Source organism: Osmia lignaria, chromosome 9, assembly GCF_051020975.1.
Source record: "Osmia lignaria lignaria isolate PbOS001 chromosome 9, iyOsmLign1, whole genome shotgun sequence".
Lineage (NCBI taxonomy): Eukaryota > Metazoa > Arthropoda > Insecta > Hymenoptera > Megachilidae > Osmia > Osmia lignaria.
This window is the reverse complement of record NC_135040.1, coordinates 3,354,359-3,372,658: the sequence shown is the minus strand read 5'-3', so window position 1 is coordinate 3,372,658 and position 18,300 is coordinate 3,354,359. Positions and strand designations below refer to the sequence as shown.

Here is an 18,300-nt window from a genome sequence, read left to right as displayed (position 1 = left end):
TATATATAAAATAAAAAAATCGAAGATCCAGAGTGAAACAATGAATTTTTTAACACAAATCTGAAAATGAATATTTGCTTATTAACACAAGGATTAATTAGTAACTCTTGATCACTGATTTTATTCCTCAATCAGGGATTTGTTCGTCAACTTAAGGATCTACCAAGGATCTACAGTAATGATTTCCTTGAAAAGATTCATTTTTAGTGTACATTCAGTTCAATAGCTGTATCTACTAAAGCTGATTAGAAATGAAACCTTCGAAAGAATTTTCAACACTTCGATAGCCACACAGGATCTACGACTATTGTAATTTTCCCTACCTAAACTAAGGCTATTGATAGATTTATATTTGGCTGCTCCTGTACTGTACGTGAAATTATTTCAAAGTATAATTCGTGCATGATACAATTAATATAATAATATAAATTCTGCTTTACACTAGCCATCAAAGTGTTGCAATAATTTTACAAAAGGAATTCAATAAAAAAAAAAAAGAAAGAAAATAAGAAACTCAATGAACATGGATTGCACACACAACACTCTCTCAATTTTCCTAAACAATCTCGCGTATTTAATTATATAAATCTTCTTCTTTTCCTTCGTATCGGAGCACTTTCGAAATTCTCCTCTTTTCATTGTTTTAATCCTTTCCCTCTCGTCATCCAGCGATTACGAGAATTTTAAAAAGAACTTTATGTATGTACAACAGAAAAGGCCGAGTAGAAATCGAAGGCGGAAGATTTCACTTTAATTTCTTCATTTTTTTTTCTTTTCTTTTTTTTTTTATAAATTATCCTAGGCACAATTATTACAATCTGTCGGATTGAATTTTTTTCCTCTTCGAACGAGATCATCTCTATCATTCTTCTCCAAGTTTCGAACAAATTAATCGTATCGTAGGAGGAGAAACAGGCAACATTTAATTGTTCTTATGATAATTGTATGAGGGACTCATTCATTCTCTCCATCATTCTGTCTCGCTTTCATTCTCTCTGGCTACGTAAATTCCTTTTACCCTTTTAGTTGTCCTCACAGTTTTTCGACCTTTCATCGCGATAGTTCAGAAAAACCACCACAATTACGATCGTACAAAATGGTACTTACAGAGTTGAATCGATCCTCTGTCGCATATATACGTCCTTTGTTGGACGAGCGAGTTATCTTCTTAATATTTCTCCTTTGAACAACTTTGTTTCACAAAGTGTTCGATAAAGGAAGAAATTCAGGACTTGTTATCAGAATTGCACGAATAAAAGCTTAGATGAACATATTCTTGATGAAATATTTACAAGAGATGTTCCACGTGCTCTTGAAATTTTTATTAAACAAGCAATTTTTTCTAACTTCTTGAATAATTAAAAGAATGCTCTTATCTTGAACAGTGTAGAAATAGAAAGAAAGTACTTGGAACACCATTCGCAAATATCAAAATAAGAAGATGATACCTGTACACTTTCCTTCGTGTTTATAAACAATATAATTGTCCTGAACCCTTTTTTCTAACATTCTGTAGATCGAATATCATGAATGAAATGTGATATAATTTGCGATTCGCGTTGAATGGCATAGACGGCTTGACCCTTCGAAAGCCACCCTTCGATCCTTAGGACAACGTAGTATTTCAAAAATAAGGAAAATTAGGCGAAGTAATATTTTGCACGTAAATCATCGCTGCTCGTTACCTTTTACAATGGCGAATAACATAAATATATTACTAAGAATAATAATAAAAGAACGTAAATGTATTTCACTCAAATGTGTTTACCCTGTCTAACTCTCCCCATACAAATGTTCATTTTTATAGAAAAACATGGGCAGTAATTGGCGACAGTCTTTTTCTAGCGCCACTGAAAATGGCAAAAATCTAAAATTAATTTTGTATCCTTCTAATCTTTGCGTATACTCCCATCGTCAACTATTACACAATTTTCTAATTCAATTCTTAATTTGTATAACTTATATCTGTAATTCGCACAGTCGTATCGAGAGAGTTAAAAAAAATCATGCAGTAAAGGGTTGAAAAATCATCATCGATCCTCTTCTCTAAAAGTTTTACATAAATGAATAAAATCACGAGATACCGTTTAGCAATGGACAGATGATCCCTGTCCTTTTCTTGCGTCTATTGTTTCCACACGAAAGCGTATCTCGACACGCAATGTATAATTTTTATATTAATTTCACTTTACAATAATTATAATATATATATATTTATATATAATATAATAATTACAAATAATTATTCATAATATTTATTTGAATATTTCACTAGATTTGTAAAATTGTCTCTTTCGCCTGCGTTTAAGCTCATCGTCGCCAGGATGTGAAGGCAACCACGTTATTCTTTTTTTCTTTTTCTTATTTTATCACAGGAGCTCATTTTCTATTGCGTTTCAGCGTCACGCTTTGATACGTTCAATCGAGTATCATAACGGCGAGTGATAAAAAGCAATTAACGAAGAGAACCTTAAACTTCTTCTTTAATCGATACGCTTCAAATCAAAATTAATTTATCGCCTGGTGTAAATAAAAAATCATTCGATGAACGTAAAAATAAATTGAACCACTGTCCCGCGTCATCGAGATCCCTATCCTAATCGATTTCTTTTTCGTCCAACAGTCGTCCCGAGCTCTCCCTTCGAGCCATGAATCTTTCAAACGTTCAGGGGAAGAAGGCAGCTGGAAAGGAAATACGACGCTCGATAATCAATCCTTGTGCTTCTCGTATACTCGGTTCCGTTTCTACATAGACTCGATGCTATCGAAACCCTCGTCTTCTCTTACGACACTGTGTCATTTTGAAAAATTCCAATTCGAAAAAAAGACATTCCCAACAGTCAGGGAGGTGTACGAATCCGTTTCAAATGATTTTTGTTATTCAAACAAACACAGTGGCTCAGAGAAGATCGTCAACAAGATCGTAAAAAGCCTGGAACCCAATGAAAATTGAGCCGACCATGCCACTCGTCCTGAAGGCACGCTCGTCAGTCGTGAAAATGTCCCCAGAGGTCCGTGTTCTAATCGTCCAACGACGGAGTCCGGTCTTCTCTTCGAACGGACTCGTTCCTGGGTTAAGTAAAGATCAATCTTTTCCCATTGGTATATTATCCTTTCGAGAATACACGCATCCTTGCGAGAAGCGATTGAAAGAAAGCGTGTGCCCAAAATCGAGGAACACTGGTCGACCAGGGTCTGGGTGAGAATCACGAGGTTTTTATCTCGTTCACGAATTCGTCGAGGAGACGAGGCTACGCTCGCGGATAATATTATTTACATTGAAGTATATATTTGGGGAAACACCACATGATCACAGCCACTCGGTGAGACAACCACCGAACCACATAACCACTATGGGAACGAGGTACGTCGTCAAGGCACGGGAGAGAGACATTTTCTGTCTGCTCGCCCCATTGTCCACGGTGGACGTGCCGTTGTTGCTGTTGCCGTTCATCTTCGGCTCCACGTCGACCCGAGGAGGCACCACATCCGGATTCACCGCCGGAGGTGACTGCTTTGGCACCTCCGGGGGCGAGGGCTTTGGCTCGTAGCCGGAGCCTTCCTTGAAACCGTCCTCGTCGTCGGTGATCGGATCCTGGTCGGTAGTGTCGCCGGATCCGCTACCGGAACCGTTCCATTCTGTGTCCTCTGAAATTTATATTCAACATCGGTGACGCTATGGATCAGCTGATGAGTTTGGCGAAGAGAGGATTTTCTTGAAGGATAGCTCGAAGGTGCGGAGGCTGGAGGTGTTCTTGTTGAGTGGATTCCTTGGATTTCGTAAATTTCGGTGGTGGTTGGAGATTGAAGAGGAAAACGTGAGTGCTGTATGTGCTTGCGGGGATGTGATCGAGCAACTGATAAGTGTTCCTTAGGTTTGATATTCCTTTTTGGTCAATTTTGAAGATACAATTGTACAATCGCTTCTAATTTCAAACGATACTCAATATCTAATCATCGACTAACAATAGGCATTCAGCATCGGGATCTATCTCTGCTGTCTCAACAATCTACTCGATAAAGGAGTTCCAGGGATCAATCGACTTACCGGTGTCTATCCAGTCGACATCCTGGCCATTGAACGCTGACTTCAGTCTATTCGTGATGGTTGTCAACGCGTAGATTTGATCTCTCACGATGGTCGGCCTCGGTCCCGAGCTCCTAACTTCCGGATTCAGTATCTGAGTCTCTCCGTTCGACGACACCGGGTATATGTATCTATGAAAAACAACGAATACAGTGAATTTAATAATAAGGAAAAAGAAAACCTCCATAGATAGAGCTCCACAATCAGAAGAATTCTGGACGCACGGTGCGATCTACTTACTTGTCCACGTGTGTGCCGTTCCAACACTCCTTCGTGTTGCTGGGCGGAACGACTAGACCATCGTTGCAAAGCTTGTAAGGTAAGAGAACCCAAAATTGCCGGGAATCCCGAACCCTCTGCCTGGTCTCTTTCACCAGCTTATCTAGGATCGCGGCGGTCGAGGCACGGTCCTCGGTCAACGTATCCTGATCGAAGTTCAGCGACTCTAGTTCCAGTTCCCTGTTATCTCTTCGTCTACGTCTGCCCAACACCGGCCGACCGCAACCGGTGAACACTCTCTGAGAGACGTCGTGGCTGTTCTCTTGGAAGTTCATTATCGCCTCGGAGATTTTCAGATTGATCGGTCGCACCAACATCTCGATGTTGAACGGTCCTAACAGTCGGTCCGCCACCTTGTCCACGGCCTCTGAAAATTTCGAACGGTCCATCGGATCGAGACAGGGAGGAAACACGTATTTAAGTAAAGGGATCGAATCGATGGAACGCGTGAAAGTCAGCTACCAAGGATTCTACCAAAATCGTCCACCGACTTTTCCCACGAGATCTGACGATAAATAAACCGACCGGTCGATCGAGTATCGTTGGGTGTAATTGCGACGGAACAATGCACGGAAAATTGCTCACCGACGAAGTGATTCCATTCAGCATCCAGAGCCGCATGCTGAGCCAGGCAACCCTTCATCACGTTGGCACACATGTCACCGCATGCTAACACGTTCCCAGTGATCCCGCTGCACGACGGACAAACTGTCATCCTGGTGAGTGCAGCTGCACAGTCCGCAGACGGCTTCAACTGCATTTTTAAATAGAAAGGAATCATGATTTCCAAAGTAGTACCAGACGGGTTGTAATGATTAAACTATGTTAGAAAGAGGACACTTTTCTTTTTTTAACCCTTTCGCTGCCACGGTGGTCTTTTCATTTGGGCCATAGTGGTCATCGGTGAATAAATTCTGCGATATTTGAATAGATTTCAATTTCAAAAATCGATCCACTAATATACAATTTATATTTAAACAGATCCAAATTAAATTTAAATAAAATTCATTCGGGAAGGATTAATTAACCATTTAAATTAAATTTTTAAATAGAAAATTTATCTCAATATTTTTAGATCTATATCGATCACAAAATAGATTCCACGATATTTGAATAGATTTTGGTCTGTTTCAAAAACTGAACTTGTATCGATCGTAAAATAGATCAGAATAAAAATTATGCAAATATAAATTAAAAAGTGAGCTACTCAATAATAAAAAATAAAAATTTCACTTACAAGATCTTAAAATTTCGCAGTTCTTTGCCATTATAAAATTTTTAATACGAAATTTATACTGTGGCCCACTTCAAAAATTCGCATGGCAGCGAAAGGGTTAAACAGTATGTACCAGTATTCATACCGATTGCATATTTTTCAGGACATCAGCGGCAACCGTGAGCGCTTGGCTGAAGGCTCTGGTCGCAACGAACGACCTCTTTATCTGCACCCCTAATTTCTGCGGAACGTCGCCAAATGGTCTCATCTCTTTCATGTGATCACCGAGACACTCCAAGTACTTATTGTCGAAGTTATATTGGCTATTAAGCACCGTGAACATCTTCTGATAGAGGGTGTTAAAGAAGTTGTCCATGAGATCATCGAGGTCGACCTGAAATACGGGGTCGAAGCAAAAATATGAAAAATCGCGATGGAAAAGGAGAAGGAAAGGTTTCATTTAAAGGGCAGATCGTCGATCAGCCATTCTCAATCGGGGATTCTTTTTAATTTCTATTCCCGGGCTTCGATATCCGGGGCCGCAGCGATCGCAGAATTATTTCAGGATTATATTCGACGTATTATCGAGGGAAAAATTGCCAGAGGAACGAGAGAGGGAACGGATAAATTCGTATCCTACGGATAGCCGTGACATAGACGCGATATATCATCGGCATAAATTCGTTACCAGAATGGACGCTCGATCGCGACAATAATATATTCATGCGGGACCATTTTTGAACGCTATACCCCTGGCATGGCAACCTGAACAGGTCCAAGTGGCGCCGTTGAATAATTCCAAACCATTTGAATGACAATCGAAATGTCGTCTCAATTCCTCTCTTCCTTTCGTTTCTATCCTTTTTTTGCATTCTTTCGTTTTGTTTTAATCCACCTTTTTGTTCGGCATGATCGATGCGAGGCGATGCGTCGATCCGACGCGTGCCACGAATAGCAACGACCGTGAAAAATTATTTCGGAGAATTCTAATACGGAGAACTACCCAAGTGTTACACTCACTTATTAATGAAACTTTGCCAGCTTGTAGAGCTCGTCGAGCTGAACACATCTATACCCCGTTTTGTGGGCAGACGGCTAATTGTTTAAAAGATATTAATAATTAAAGTTAGTTACTACTTACATTAAGAAGTATGACAGACTCACACATACAAACGGTTAACTCTGTGGTAAAACGCTTGATTCGCAATCTAAAGGTCCACGGTTCAAATTCATTGTTCACAAGTTTCTTTTTTAAATTATAATTTGTCTCTTTTTGAATAACTATTACAGCTGTGCTATAATCATTGCATTTACTAATAATGAATTACATACATTGCAATTTTTATAGAATTTAAGTTATTCAAAAAGAGGCAAATTAAAAAAAAAAAAAAAAAAATGGGAACCAAGGATTTGAACCGAGGACCTTCAGATTGCGAGTCATCCGGAGCGGATCCATGACTCGCAATCTGAAGGTCCCAGGTTCAAATCCTTGGTTCCCAAAAATTTTTTTTTTTTTTTATGATAATTTTTATGTAATAGTTATTCAAAAAGAGACAAATTATTATTAAAAAAAAAAAAAGTGTTGGGAACCAAGGGTTTGAACTGTGGATCTCTATATTGCGAGTTGTATGTGTGAGTTTGTCATACTTCAGAATGTAAGGAGTAACTAACTGTAATTGTTAGTACCTTTTAAACAATTAGCCGTCTGCCCTCAAAAGGGAGTGTAGGCGTGTTCAGCTCGACGAGCTCTAAGCTGGCAAAGTTTCATTAATAAGTGAGTGTAACACTTGGGTAGTTCCCCTTTAAGACGGAAACATTCGAATCGTTTCTCGTATTCGGAAGACGATTTCGAAAATAAAATATAAGAGTCTATGAATTTTCGTGGACACGAAGGAGCCTGGGGAGGATACTTTTTGGCCGTTCGCTGGAAAACGCCACGATCCTGGAACGTCAGAAGCATTGATTAAACTCGACTTCGCACGAGACCTTCGCCAACCCTATCGGCAAATCCCGTTGGCTCGCGGTTAAACTCGACCGGACGAGGGTCGTTTCTGGCCGGTTCCGAAAGTTCCTGCGACCTGCCGTAGCAGCACAAAAGAGACACGGGACGGAACGTATGTACGGGGGTGAATTTCTTGGACGTTTGAAAAGCGAGACCTGCCACCCCCTGTCGATTCTATCGCGGAATTTTATTTGAAACGTTAACCGTGGAAACATTGAATTTTCCTGGATGATTAATTTAGTTTAAATAAAATCTCACCGTGCCCTTGGCGTAATAATTTTCCAGCTCCTTAAATAGATCCGTGAAAACGTAAGCGTTCTGTTCGTACAGAATGCCATAAGTTTTCTTAAACATCTCGTGGAATCCTCTTTTACTAGTCGCGAGAAGATCCTTAAAGAAATCTGTAACAGGAAAAAGAAAAAGAAATGTTAGCGATAATAAAAATGACATTAAATTATTACTCGACGGGATATAATTTATAAAAGAGTTTAATATATTTCATGATATAAATTCAAACACGCAATACACACAACTAATTACGTAAAAGAGACATGCTACTTAATAAATAATAGTCATGTAGCAGATTCCTTGTTAATGTTATTAAAATGTTTTAAAATAAGTATTAAAATAAGTATGAGTGATTACTATGTAACTATGAGCTGCTGGTGAGTTCAATATAGAAGACTGTTCAGTACTGCAATATATAATCAATAAATTATTTATTAATTCATAATTATATTATTAATTTTATTTATTTCTCTCTAAAAAAATGTATTATAATTTTTAAGTTATCTTTAAATTATTTGGCCCTGGATCGAAAGTATTGTCTGGATCAAGTAATAATAATAATAATAATAATTTTTATGTCACTGATAAAAATCAATTTCTTCCTCCCTATCGATAATCTATTACAAAATGCCAATCACTTTCTCAGGGCGAAGGGTAAATGTAATTTCCTTAATTGCAACATTCCCCCACACCGTTCGAAGCCGGTGATTCCGTTGTTTGAAATATCCTCGTCGCGCGATAATTACGAATGGAAAGGATTCGTATCGAGACGAGAGACGGACACCTTGTTATTCGAGGCTTGCGTATCAATTACAGTCTCGATCCCTCTTCAAATGACTGATCACGCGTTAACAATGTTTGCCTCTCGATAGCGCGTAAAACATTTCCGTTGAGTCATCTCTGTCGCGAATTTGACTACTTGAAATTTTGAGAAAAGTAAGTGCAAATTAGAATATTTAAAAAAATCAATGAAAGTTTAAATGATTCAGAATTTCATGCAAATAGAGATGACTAAAGGTCGAAGGAAATAATTCTCGGAATTCTGGGAACACCCCTACAGTGACTCGATGGATACGCTGGAACAGTAATTTTGCTAATCTTTTAATCCTTACCCCTCTTCGGCCACGTAATTCCCGTTTGATACCGTACCCAGCGCTCGTCGATCTCGTTAGCCCGTCGTACTTTTCATTCGTTATTCACTTTTGCCCGGGAAAAATGTGAAGCTTTGAAAAATCTCAACGTTCGGTGTTCGCGAGAAAGCATTATAATACGTTTAACTAAAAACTTGCAATTTCCCGACGTAATCTTGTGGACGATCGAGGAGAGTTCAAAGAGGAGCGGCACTCGATCCGAAGTTTCGAAGAGAAAGGAAACTGCAAACTGTCCTCTGAGAGGATCCTGTCTGTAGGTAATGGGTGAAACGAAAGGAGTGCATCAAGGAGCGGAGTGACTTTGGCGATCGCAAACGGAAATTAGACGGAGGCCACGGTGAAAACCTCAGGGTCCTCCCCCCCCCCCCCCTCTCCCTTAACGATTCTCATTAACGAAATTACTTGGCGGCGCGGCGTGCGAGTTCGCGCCACCCATTGCCTGGCCTACCCTGTTCGAGCTTCAATCTTTCTCCTGCCCTTTCCGCCAGACCACGGTTTCTCTGACGGTCGTCGTGCTTCCCTTTGAGCCACCTACCACGTAGCTGCATCCAGCTACGTGTACCCACTTTACCTGCCACTCGCCGAGCTTACAAGTACGCTGACAGAGAGAAAGAGCGTTGAAAAGGGAGCAAAAGCCGGTGGAAAGTGGCGAGACGCGGATCGGCGCTGGGAGATAGTGTGAAACAGAGGGTGAAAGGGAGAGAGAGTGAGAGAGTGATGGGGTGTGGAATGCATATGGGTAGATAGCAAAAAAAGAAGAGGATGAAAAAGAAATTTGAAGAAACAGTTGAAGACAAGAAGTCTGCACAACTTGAATTTCCTATATAAAATGGATGCATAATAATAGCAGTTGACAAATTTAATTTGTCCCGTAATAATTTATTATGAAAAAGCTAGATTAAATTAAACAATAAATTAAAAATATTACTCCTAATTTTTATTTTGAGCGTTCAGATAGTTTCTCGATTTTTCAATAATTTCGTTACTGCATTTTAAACTGGCATGAACTGGACAATCGCAACTCGATCTTTGCTTGAAAACTCTTTTTTTCATCTTACAATGGGTTGATATTCAACTGAAATAAAACAATTGATTTCGATCAGCGGATGAAATTTGAAAAAAGAATATATACTGATCGAATTGATTAACCCTTTTAAAGATTTTTATTCGTCGATCTTTCGAACTTTTTTTCAAGATTTCTAAAGGAAATATTCTGTTCTTTCAAAATACAATAGACATACAAACTATTTTAACAATTCTTCATTATAAAATTGCTAAATAGCATCGAAGATGGCATGTACGCGTTCACTCCTTATATTAAAAATGGATATCGGTATTAGTTAATGTAGTATTTAGGGGGAAAGCAAAACGAATGAAATATCTTACTGTTCAACTCGTGTGCGATAAAAAAATGCACAGCCTCTTTTTAGCAGGAGTGACACTTCCGAATATTTACCGTTATAATTCGCAATAATTAGCTTACCCTAAAAATTGAAAGATGTGTCAAAACAAATGACAGATGCCATGAATCATTGATTTTGATTGAAGGCTTCGCAATTTTTCGCAACATAACTTACAACTGCATTCGCCAACAATTCCCATTTAAATATTAACTATCATTATGAAACAAAGGGAGTAATTTTTTAATGAATTTGATTAGACTCTTCGATTTTTCCTACGATTTTCGGGTGAGAGAAAAAGAAAATTAGTCATGAGTCTGTAGGCGGATAAGGCAGAGTAGAGTAGCATATCGCGAATTAAAAGCGCCGACAAAGTTTCTAGCCAGTCGTCGCGGCGCTAAGTGCTTCCTTCCCCTTTCACACGGCGGCTTCCAGGGCTTTTTACCCAGGCGTCGACGACACCGCCGTCGACGATTCGTTACACAGCCGGCTCCTACCCTCTTCTCTCTCTCTTGTCGTTAAAAGGAATTTTAATCACATTCTTCGCGGCTAAAGTGACGATAAGAACGGGTTCAGTCCTCTGACGTTCGCGAGGTTACGCGTCGAGGGGTGGCGTAGCCGGCCGTTGGGGATGAAAATAAGACTAGCCATAGGAACGCTTGTCCGTTGTTGCGCAAGTGGCTCTAGAAAAAAATCTTCTTCCGCATTTTTTAATCCACCCATTGTTTCTACCCTCGCGAATAAAATTCGTTAAATCGCAAGCACGACGCGTTTACATCGGTTAATTTTCCAGCGAAGTTAATTAAGCCAAGAGAAGTCATCCGCGCGAGGTCACGCGAGAAAAGGTAGACGCGGAGTCGCCGTTACTCCAGAAATCTCATTTCGAGACACTTGTTTGGGTGTCGAGCTTGGAAATCTCGTTTCTGCCTGTCGACGCCACTCGGCCGGCCGGCCTCGAGGACGTCCGGCCGATTAAACTACTCTGTAAAGTCCTTTTGTGACCCGAGAGAAGCAGGATAATGGACCGGGGATGTTCGATTTTCTAGACCGACCAGTTTCTTTCGCGTTTTCCTTCGTTTTACCACTCTCGTTGCGTTTATCAATGAAAAAGAAAAAAAGAAAAATGATTCAATCGGATTGAATGAAATTGGACTAATTAGAGGCTGGCGATAGTTGAGCGTAGCAGGTAGCAAAATTACACGCCGAGTTGACTGTGAAGTGATTAAAATCGCAAAGGTTACGAGAGGGAGGTTCTACTTACTGTGAAACCTGGTCCCTCTGGTCGACAGGACCTGATGCAGTCGTTGAAGAGTTTCTTTGGTGGCTTTCTCATGTTTGTCACGTGCCCTCGCCTGCAATCTCACTTCCATGTCCGCGGAACAGCATACCTCTCCGCCGCTTCTCACGCTGCCGCATATTTTCAGCTCCTTTGCTGGAAAAACGAAACGAGAAACGAGATTAAAACGAGCCTTGGAAAAACCTGGCTGCCTGCTAGTCGTTTGCTTTTGATACCGCTAAAGGAAACCCTGTTTCGAACTTCTCTCGAACAAGCCTCTCTCTTCTAACCCTTCCTCCTACTCTCTTTTGATATAACTTTCAGAGCTAATTTTTCGTTTAATTGATCGTGTAACGCTTTAATGCTCAAATACTATTTAATACATTTTTAATTTAATTTAATTAATTAATTATTAACTAATTAATTTAAATAAACTAATTTTAGCGAATAAAATATTTGAAATTATAAAAATAAAATTAGAGCATATATTAAACTTGAAATTAAATAAATTATTTACTATTTCAATTATCATTTTGAAAATCTAACATAAGTATTACTTTTGTCTTCACAAATCTTTATATTAAAATATCTTTAAAATACTTCATTATATTTTTATCCATAATTTCAACTTTCTAATACGAGTGTTTCCAATTAAGTAAGTCAAAGAATTTCTAATAGTATAAGTGATGGGTTTCTATTGAAATTTAAGCGACACCCAAATATGGCCCATCAACGGGTTAATGTTTGTACAATATTTCTTACATTCAGAAATATTGAATTTCTGTTGACTGGCGAGAAGCAGCGTTTACAATAAGCTACATTTTCCTGGAGGGCCCTATCGAGAGACCAGAACAACCCTACAGTTCGTTTATCGGTTGATCGCCAGTTACATCGCTTATCTGCCAATATTTCCAGCTAAGTAAGCTAATTTCCAACCACTCGGAATTTCGCGTCAAACTCTCTCTCTCCTTCTGTTCACCCCTGTCTGTCCCTCAACCCTCGAACCACGTCGTCCTCGTCTCGTTCATCGCGAACTTTCAAACGCGCCGTAAAAGTAATCCCGATTCATTTCCGCGGGATTGGTCGTGTCGCTCGCGTGTTCCGCTTCCCTTCCGCTCGTTTCAACCTCGCCGTTGCTAACCCGATGCAAAGAGTTAACGAGGAAAAGTAATCCGTTACGATTACTTTACCAAGGATATAAAACAGCCATTTCCCCGGCGGGAAAGCAATACCGTTTTCTGTTTTACTTCAATCTTTCATACGACCAGTGTACGCTATCGCTGTTACTTTTATGATATTTATTTGATGCGTTATAAAGGGACGTGAGATTACTTTTAGAGTAGTTTGTTAAATTTCTGATGAATTGGGGGAGGCAAAGTTGACCTCCCAAAAATGTGGATGCTCTCGTGGTTCCAAGATTTTAAAATTCCAAAATTCCAATCACTGGATCTTGGAATACTGCAATTTAGGATAGTGCAATTTGGAACACTGCAATTTGAAATACTGCAATTAGGAAAAACTGCAATTTGGAATGGTGCAATTTGAAATATTGCTATTAGAGAATATTGCAATTTGCAGTGGTGCAATTTGAAATATTGCAATTAGAGAATACTGCAATTTGGAATGGTGCAATTTGAGAATACTGCAATTCGGGATACTGAAATTTGGAATATTGCAATTTAGAATAGTGCAATCTGGAACACTGCAATTTGAAATACTGCAATTTGAAATATTGCAATTAGAGAATACTGCAATTTAAAATGGTGCAATTTGAAATATTGCAATTAGAGAATACTGCAATTTAAAATGGTGCAATTTGAAATACTGCAATTAGAGAATACTGCAATTCGGGATACTGATTTTGGAATACTGCAATTTAAAATAGTACAATTTGGAACATTGCAATTTGAAATACTGTAATTAGGGAAAACTGCAATTTGGAACACTGCAATTTGAAATACTGCAATTTGAAATAATGCAATTTGAAATATTGCAATTAGAGAATACTGCAATTTAAAATGGTGCAATTTGAAATATTGCAATTAGAGAATACTGCAATTCGGGATACTGATTTTGGAATACTGCAATTTAAAATAGTACAATTTGGAACATTGCAATTTGAAATACTGTAATTAGGGAAAACTGCAATTTGCAATACTGCAATTTAGAATACCGCAATTTGGAATACTGAAATTTAAAATACTACAATTTCAATAATTCCTAAACTTTCAGATTCTAATATTCTAAAAATTTTAAAATTAACATTGTTAATAAAGCTAAGGGACTTAATCTACCCCATCCAAAATCCAAGTCACGCAACTAACGATGACGTTACTCAATAATTATCGCTTCCTATCTATTATATAATTCTTATAAATAACACGTATCTCGCGATTGATGCTGGTTACTCAAAAGAGGGTAGCCTCGATTACTAAACATAGATCAACCCTCTGATCGATTCCGTTCTACACGTGTCGACCTCGTCCATCGGAAAACCTTAACAGTCGATTAATTCCGGATCAATCGAACCGTGAAAAACTCGCAGGTTATTTTTTTTTTTTTTTAGACGAAAGGTCAGCTTTCCTTTGGTCTACCGATTCTGTAAAGCACACACGAAACCGTGGCCGAAGACTAACGAAAGAAAAAAAAATTTAAACAATGATTTCCAATGTGATCAAATGTCACAAGAAAATTTAATTTCTGATAAATCGATCTAAACGTGGTAAATCATAACGAGATTAACTTGGAATAGTAAATTCACTTGGAAACGTCTGAAACGAATAAGTATTTCGTTTCACGTGGATACAACCCTTTCAAGGTTCAGCCAGAAGGGTTAAGATTCGATTAGAAATCACCCTTCCTTCTTCGATACGCAGATGTACCAATTTTCTGGGGAGAGAAACGAGAATTGGAAGCTGGATGGATCCGTCTCTGATCTCTAGAAATAAGCCAATAGCATGGAACGAGGGATGTTCGAAGATTCGATTTCTTCTAATCAAATTGTGGGCTTACACGGGAATATTTCCGGTGCAACATTGTTGCAAACCTTACAATTTTCTAGAAATGTCAGAAATTGATTTTTAAGATCGTATCAAATTGGTTGAAGTAAATAAATAAACAGACTATCACTGAGTCGAATCGAAAGAACGTCAAGCAAACTTCTTTTAACTGTCATTTAAAAAGGCGTTACACATGGAAATTGGGAAATTTCCATTGTAAGTGGATTTTCGCGAATAACGCCGCGAAAAGGCAATCTCACGGCGATAAAAGGGTGGAGAGATCGCAAACGCGAAAAACCGTAGAGAAATACGATTGCCCCAGGGTAGAATCTCTTCGACGTGATTTCCTTTTTTTTTTCATGGTTAACAAACAAACATCGTTCATTTGAATATTCATCCTTCGTTTCTCCTGTTGCCTTCAGAAACGAGTTAAAATTATTCCAGACAAGGAACGAACGAGTTATATTCGGAGGATCCACAAGTGCGCTAAGCAAAATATACGACGAGGTAAAACCGAAGTGTAAATAGATTAATCCAAGCCGTGTAAGATGTTTCAGCAGGCGTCGCGTTCAAAGGCAACATACAAATCCGGCCAAACTTACAACAACATAAACCGCAAAGAAGGAAGAAGGTGCATTCGAGGTTCGAACTAAAAATAGTCTGTTAACGTTGTCCACCTTCGTATATCTCACCCTTCGTAGCGTAATCGAGAATGATTAAATCCAAGTGTTTCTAAAAATTACCACGTGCCTCGATTCGAACCTTAAACTTTAGAGCCTAAAGTAGCGACCTGGCCCGACCTGGCCCGAAATAGTCGGGATACTCGACCTCACGCATGTATCGGAGGCCCGCCCGAGTCTGCCCGACTTTATCCGACCTGGCCCGAAATAGTCGGGATACTCGACTGCACGCATGAATCACAGGCCCGCCCGAGGCTGCCCGACTTTATCCGACCTGGCCCGAAATAGTCGGGATACTCGACTGCACGCATGTATCGGAGGTCCGCCCGAGTCTGCCCGACTTTATCCGACCTGGCCCGAAATAGTCGGGATACTCGACTGCACGCATGAATCACAGGCCCGCCCGAGGCTGCCCGACTTTATCCGACCTGGCCCGAAATAGTCGGGATACTCGACTGCACGCATGTATCGGAGGTCCGCCCGAGTCTGCCCGACTTTATCCGACCTGGCCCGAAATAGTCGGGATACTCGACTGCACGCATGTATCGGAGGTCCGCCCGAGTCTGCCCGACTTTATCCGACCTGGCCCGAAATAGTCGGGATACTCGACTGCACGCATGTATCGGAGGCCCACCCGAGCCTGCCCGACTTTTTCCGAGTCCACCCGAGCCCGTAATATCGTGCACTCGAATACACTGATAGCTGGTTAATTTATCAGTTTGAAAATTTATAAATTTCTATATTTCTAACGTTAAATTTTCTTCCCGTAACTTATCTATAAGTGTATATAGTTTACGAAAGCAGTGCTTCCCCTCCCTCTTCCCGTTTAGGGGATGAAATTACAGTTACCGAAAGCGGTACGTGGTTGCGCCTGGAATACAAATGACAAGCGAGACTGTTCTCTTTCCAAGTACGACATTGTTTGAGCATCGAACCCGACTAGACAGAGAGGAAGAGAGTAAAATGTTTGAACCGGGTGAAAAGGAAGAGTTCAAGGGGGAATGCTGATCGTTGACTGTTCTCCACGAGTAAAGATAGAAGCGTCTTGGGGAAATTGAAAACAGGCTGGAAATTAATGGGAGTTCCGGCGTTGGTTTGCCAAATATTTGACCACCCTGCCGATCCAACGGCATTTCCATAAAGGTGAATCCCGGTTTGTTTTCCTTCGATCCCACTTCCTTCGATTGGAAAAGGGAATTTTCCTCGCGTACAACTCGAGGGAGAGTAAGTTCCCGACACTTTCGACGAGAAAAGATTGAGAGAGATTCCAATAGAAGACGAGTATTTTCTTCGGAATTTTTTCACGGTTCAAACGAAAATTTTCCAACGGCGCGGCGTTTCGCAAATAGATGCTGCACAACAGCTTGTTGCGTAAACCTTGGACAGATTGTTATTCGCGATGCGTGTGTTTAATGGACGTTTCCGGTCGCGTGAGCATTTTGTTTGAACGCGATGAGATTTCTATCCGGAATGGCGTGACTCGTCTTCCTATGATTCGCGACAGTTGTTAATTAACCGCGATGTTGTTAATCATCGTCCCACGCACCGACGATATTCCCATTTCCTTTTTATTCTTCCGTGAAAATCGCGACACGATGGATGTTACTTTGGCGGTTTGAAAATTGACTGGAACGGAGAACGATGAACTGCTGGCAGGAGGACGCCAGACGACGCTGGTCGTCTGGACGCGTCCCCTCGGCGACAAGCAGCGGTCGGATTGATCGCACGCTAACGTTAGCGAGAAGAAGCCCGTCACTCGGATGCGATTCGGCTACCTCGTAAATATTTAATGGAGATTCATGCTGGTATCCTATAATGGTGTGGATCCTTTGTGAAACGCAGCCGTGTTTGCCGGTCTATGTACACGCACACACGCACACCACCCACGCTTCTGTTCTACAGACCGAAAAACATTGAAGAATAGCCCGCAGAGAGGAACAGTTACTCCGATGGCTAGCCAGTATCCTCTCTGTCCTCTGTGCGCTCATTGTTTCTCGTCTCGTTCGATGCCCTAGGAATATTTGGCACCGACGCCCGATGAATGGACGAAAACCGCTGTATACTTTAGCTTCCAGTGATGAATCGGTAAAACGCTTCGAATATTTTCTATAAATATGAAACAGAACCGTTGCGAGGTGATCTGAGAGGGTACTATAAAATAAATTTCGAGAAAGCAATGGAGGCTGAATTTGTTTATGAATTTTGATATTTTAAAATATCTACTTTAACGCGTAGAATAAACGAATGTTAAAGGGTTAATTTTCCGCCGGAAAATGACAAAGGATAAAAGAAAAAGAGTTTTCCGTGAAACGGTAGGCGGTCGCCCACAGTTGGTCGCTTTTGATCAGAAAACAGGGGCTGACCCGTTTAACAAAAGCGCGCGTCGAAAATGTCCAGAGACAACGAGACACTACGAAATGTCGGCAGGGGTAGATATACAGGGAGGAACGAAACGCACGATTTTATCGATCGTTCGACCCCATAGAGACCCACGTACCCACGACAAAGGCAGTACTGTCTAAAGTGGGACTACCGGTGCAACAATGTAACCGGGCGCTGGTTATGGTTTACAAACGACAAGAGGAAAGAATATGGGTGTACGTGTGTGTAAGAGCGAAATTAACGATCATGATAATTGTGCCAGCGTGAAGAAAGGGGAAATCCTGACACGGTCGACGCGCTCGCGAGACCAGCTCGTCGTTCTTGAACCCCTGCGAGCGTGCAAACATCATCCCCCTGCTCGAATGCCGGTGTACGTTCAATCCACTGGGTGTTTTATATTTTCTCAATGGAGGTTCCGGGGTTCTCGGGGGGTAGGGGCCAGGACGGGCCTCATCGTCATTCTAAAATTTTAAAACGCTAGAATTCTAAAATTCTAAAATCTTAAAATTCTAGAATTCTAAAATTCTAAAATCTTAAAAT

General features: G+C 40.3%; 1 protein-coding gene across 1 annotated transcript in view; it reads right to left on the bottom strand.

Moving 5' to 3' along the window:
* Positions 1 to 374: 374 nt before the first annotated feature.
* The window catches only part of dlp (glypican dally-like), a 90,350-nt gene continuing 72,424 nt past the window's right edge, over positions 375 to 18,300 (bottom strand). Inside the window, exons 2-8 of the mRNA XM_034318130.2 lie at positions 11,685 to 11,855; positions 7,843 to 7,985; positions 5,728 to 5,976; positions 4,952 to 5,120; positions 4,328 to 4,733; positions 4,049 to 4,218; positions 375 to 3,648 (exon numbers count right to left, since the gene is read on the bottom strand). Of these exons, the coding sequence (XP_034174021.2) occupies positions 3,311 to 3,648; positions 4,049 to 4,218; positions 4,328 to 4,733; positions 4,952 to 5,120; positions 5,728 to 5,976; positions 7,843 to 7,985; positions 11,685 to 11,855 (1,646 nt within the window). The 3' untranslated portion in view covers positions 375 to 3,310. The remainder of the gene's footprint in view (positions 3,649 to 4,048; positions 4,219 to 4,327; positions 4,734 to 4,951; positions 5,121 to 5,727; positions 5,977 to 7,842; positions 7,986 to 11,684; positions 11,856 to 18,300) is intronic.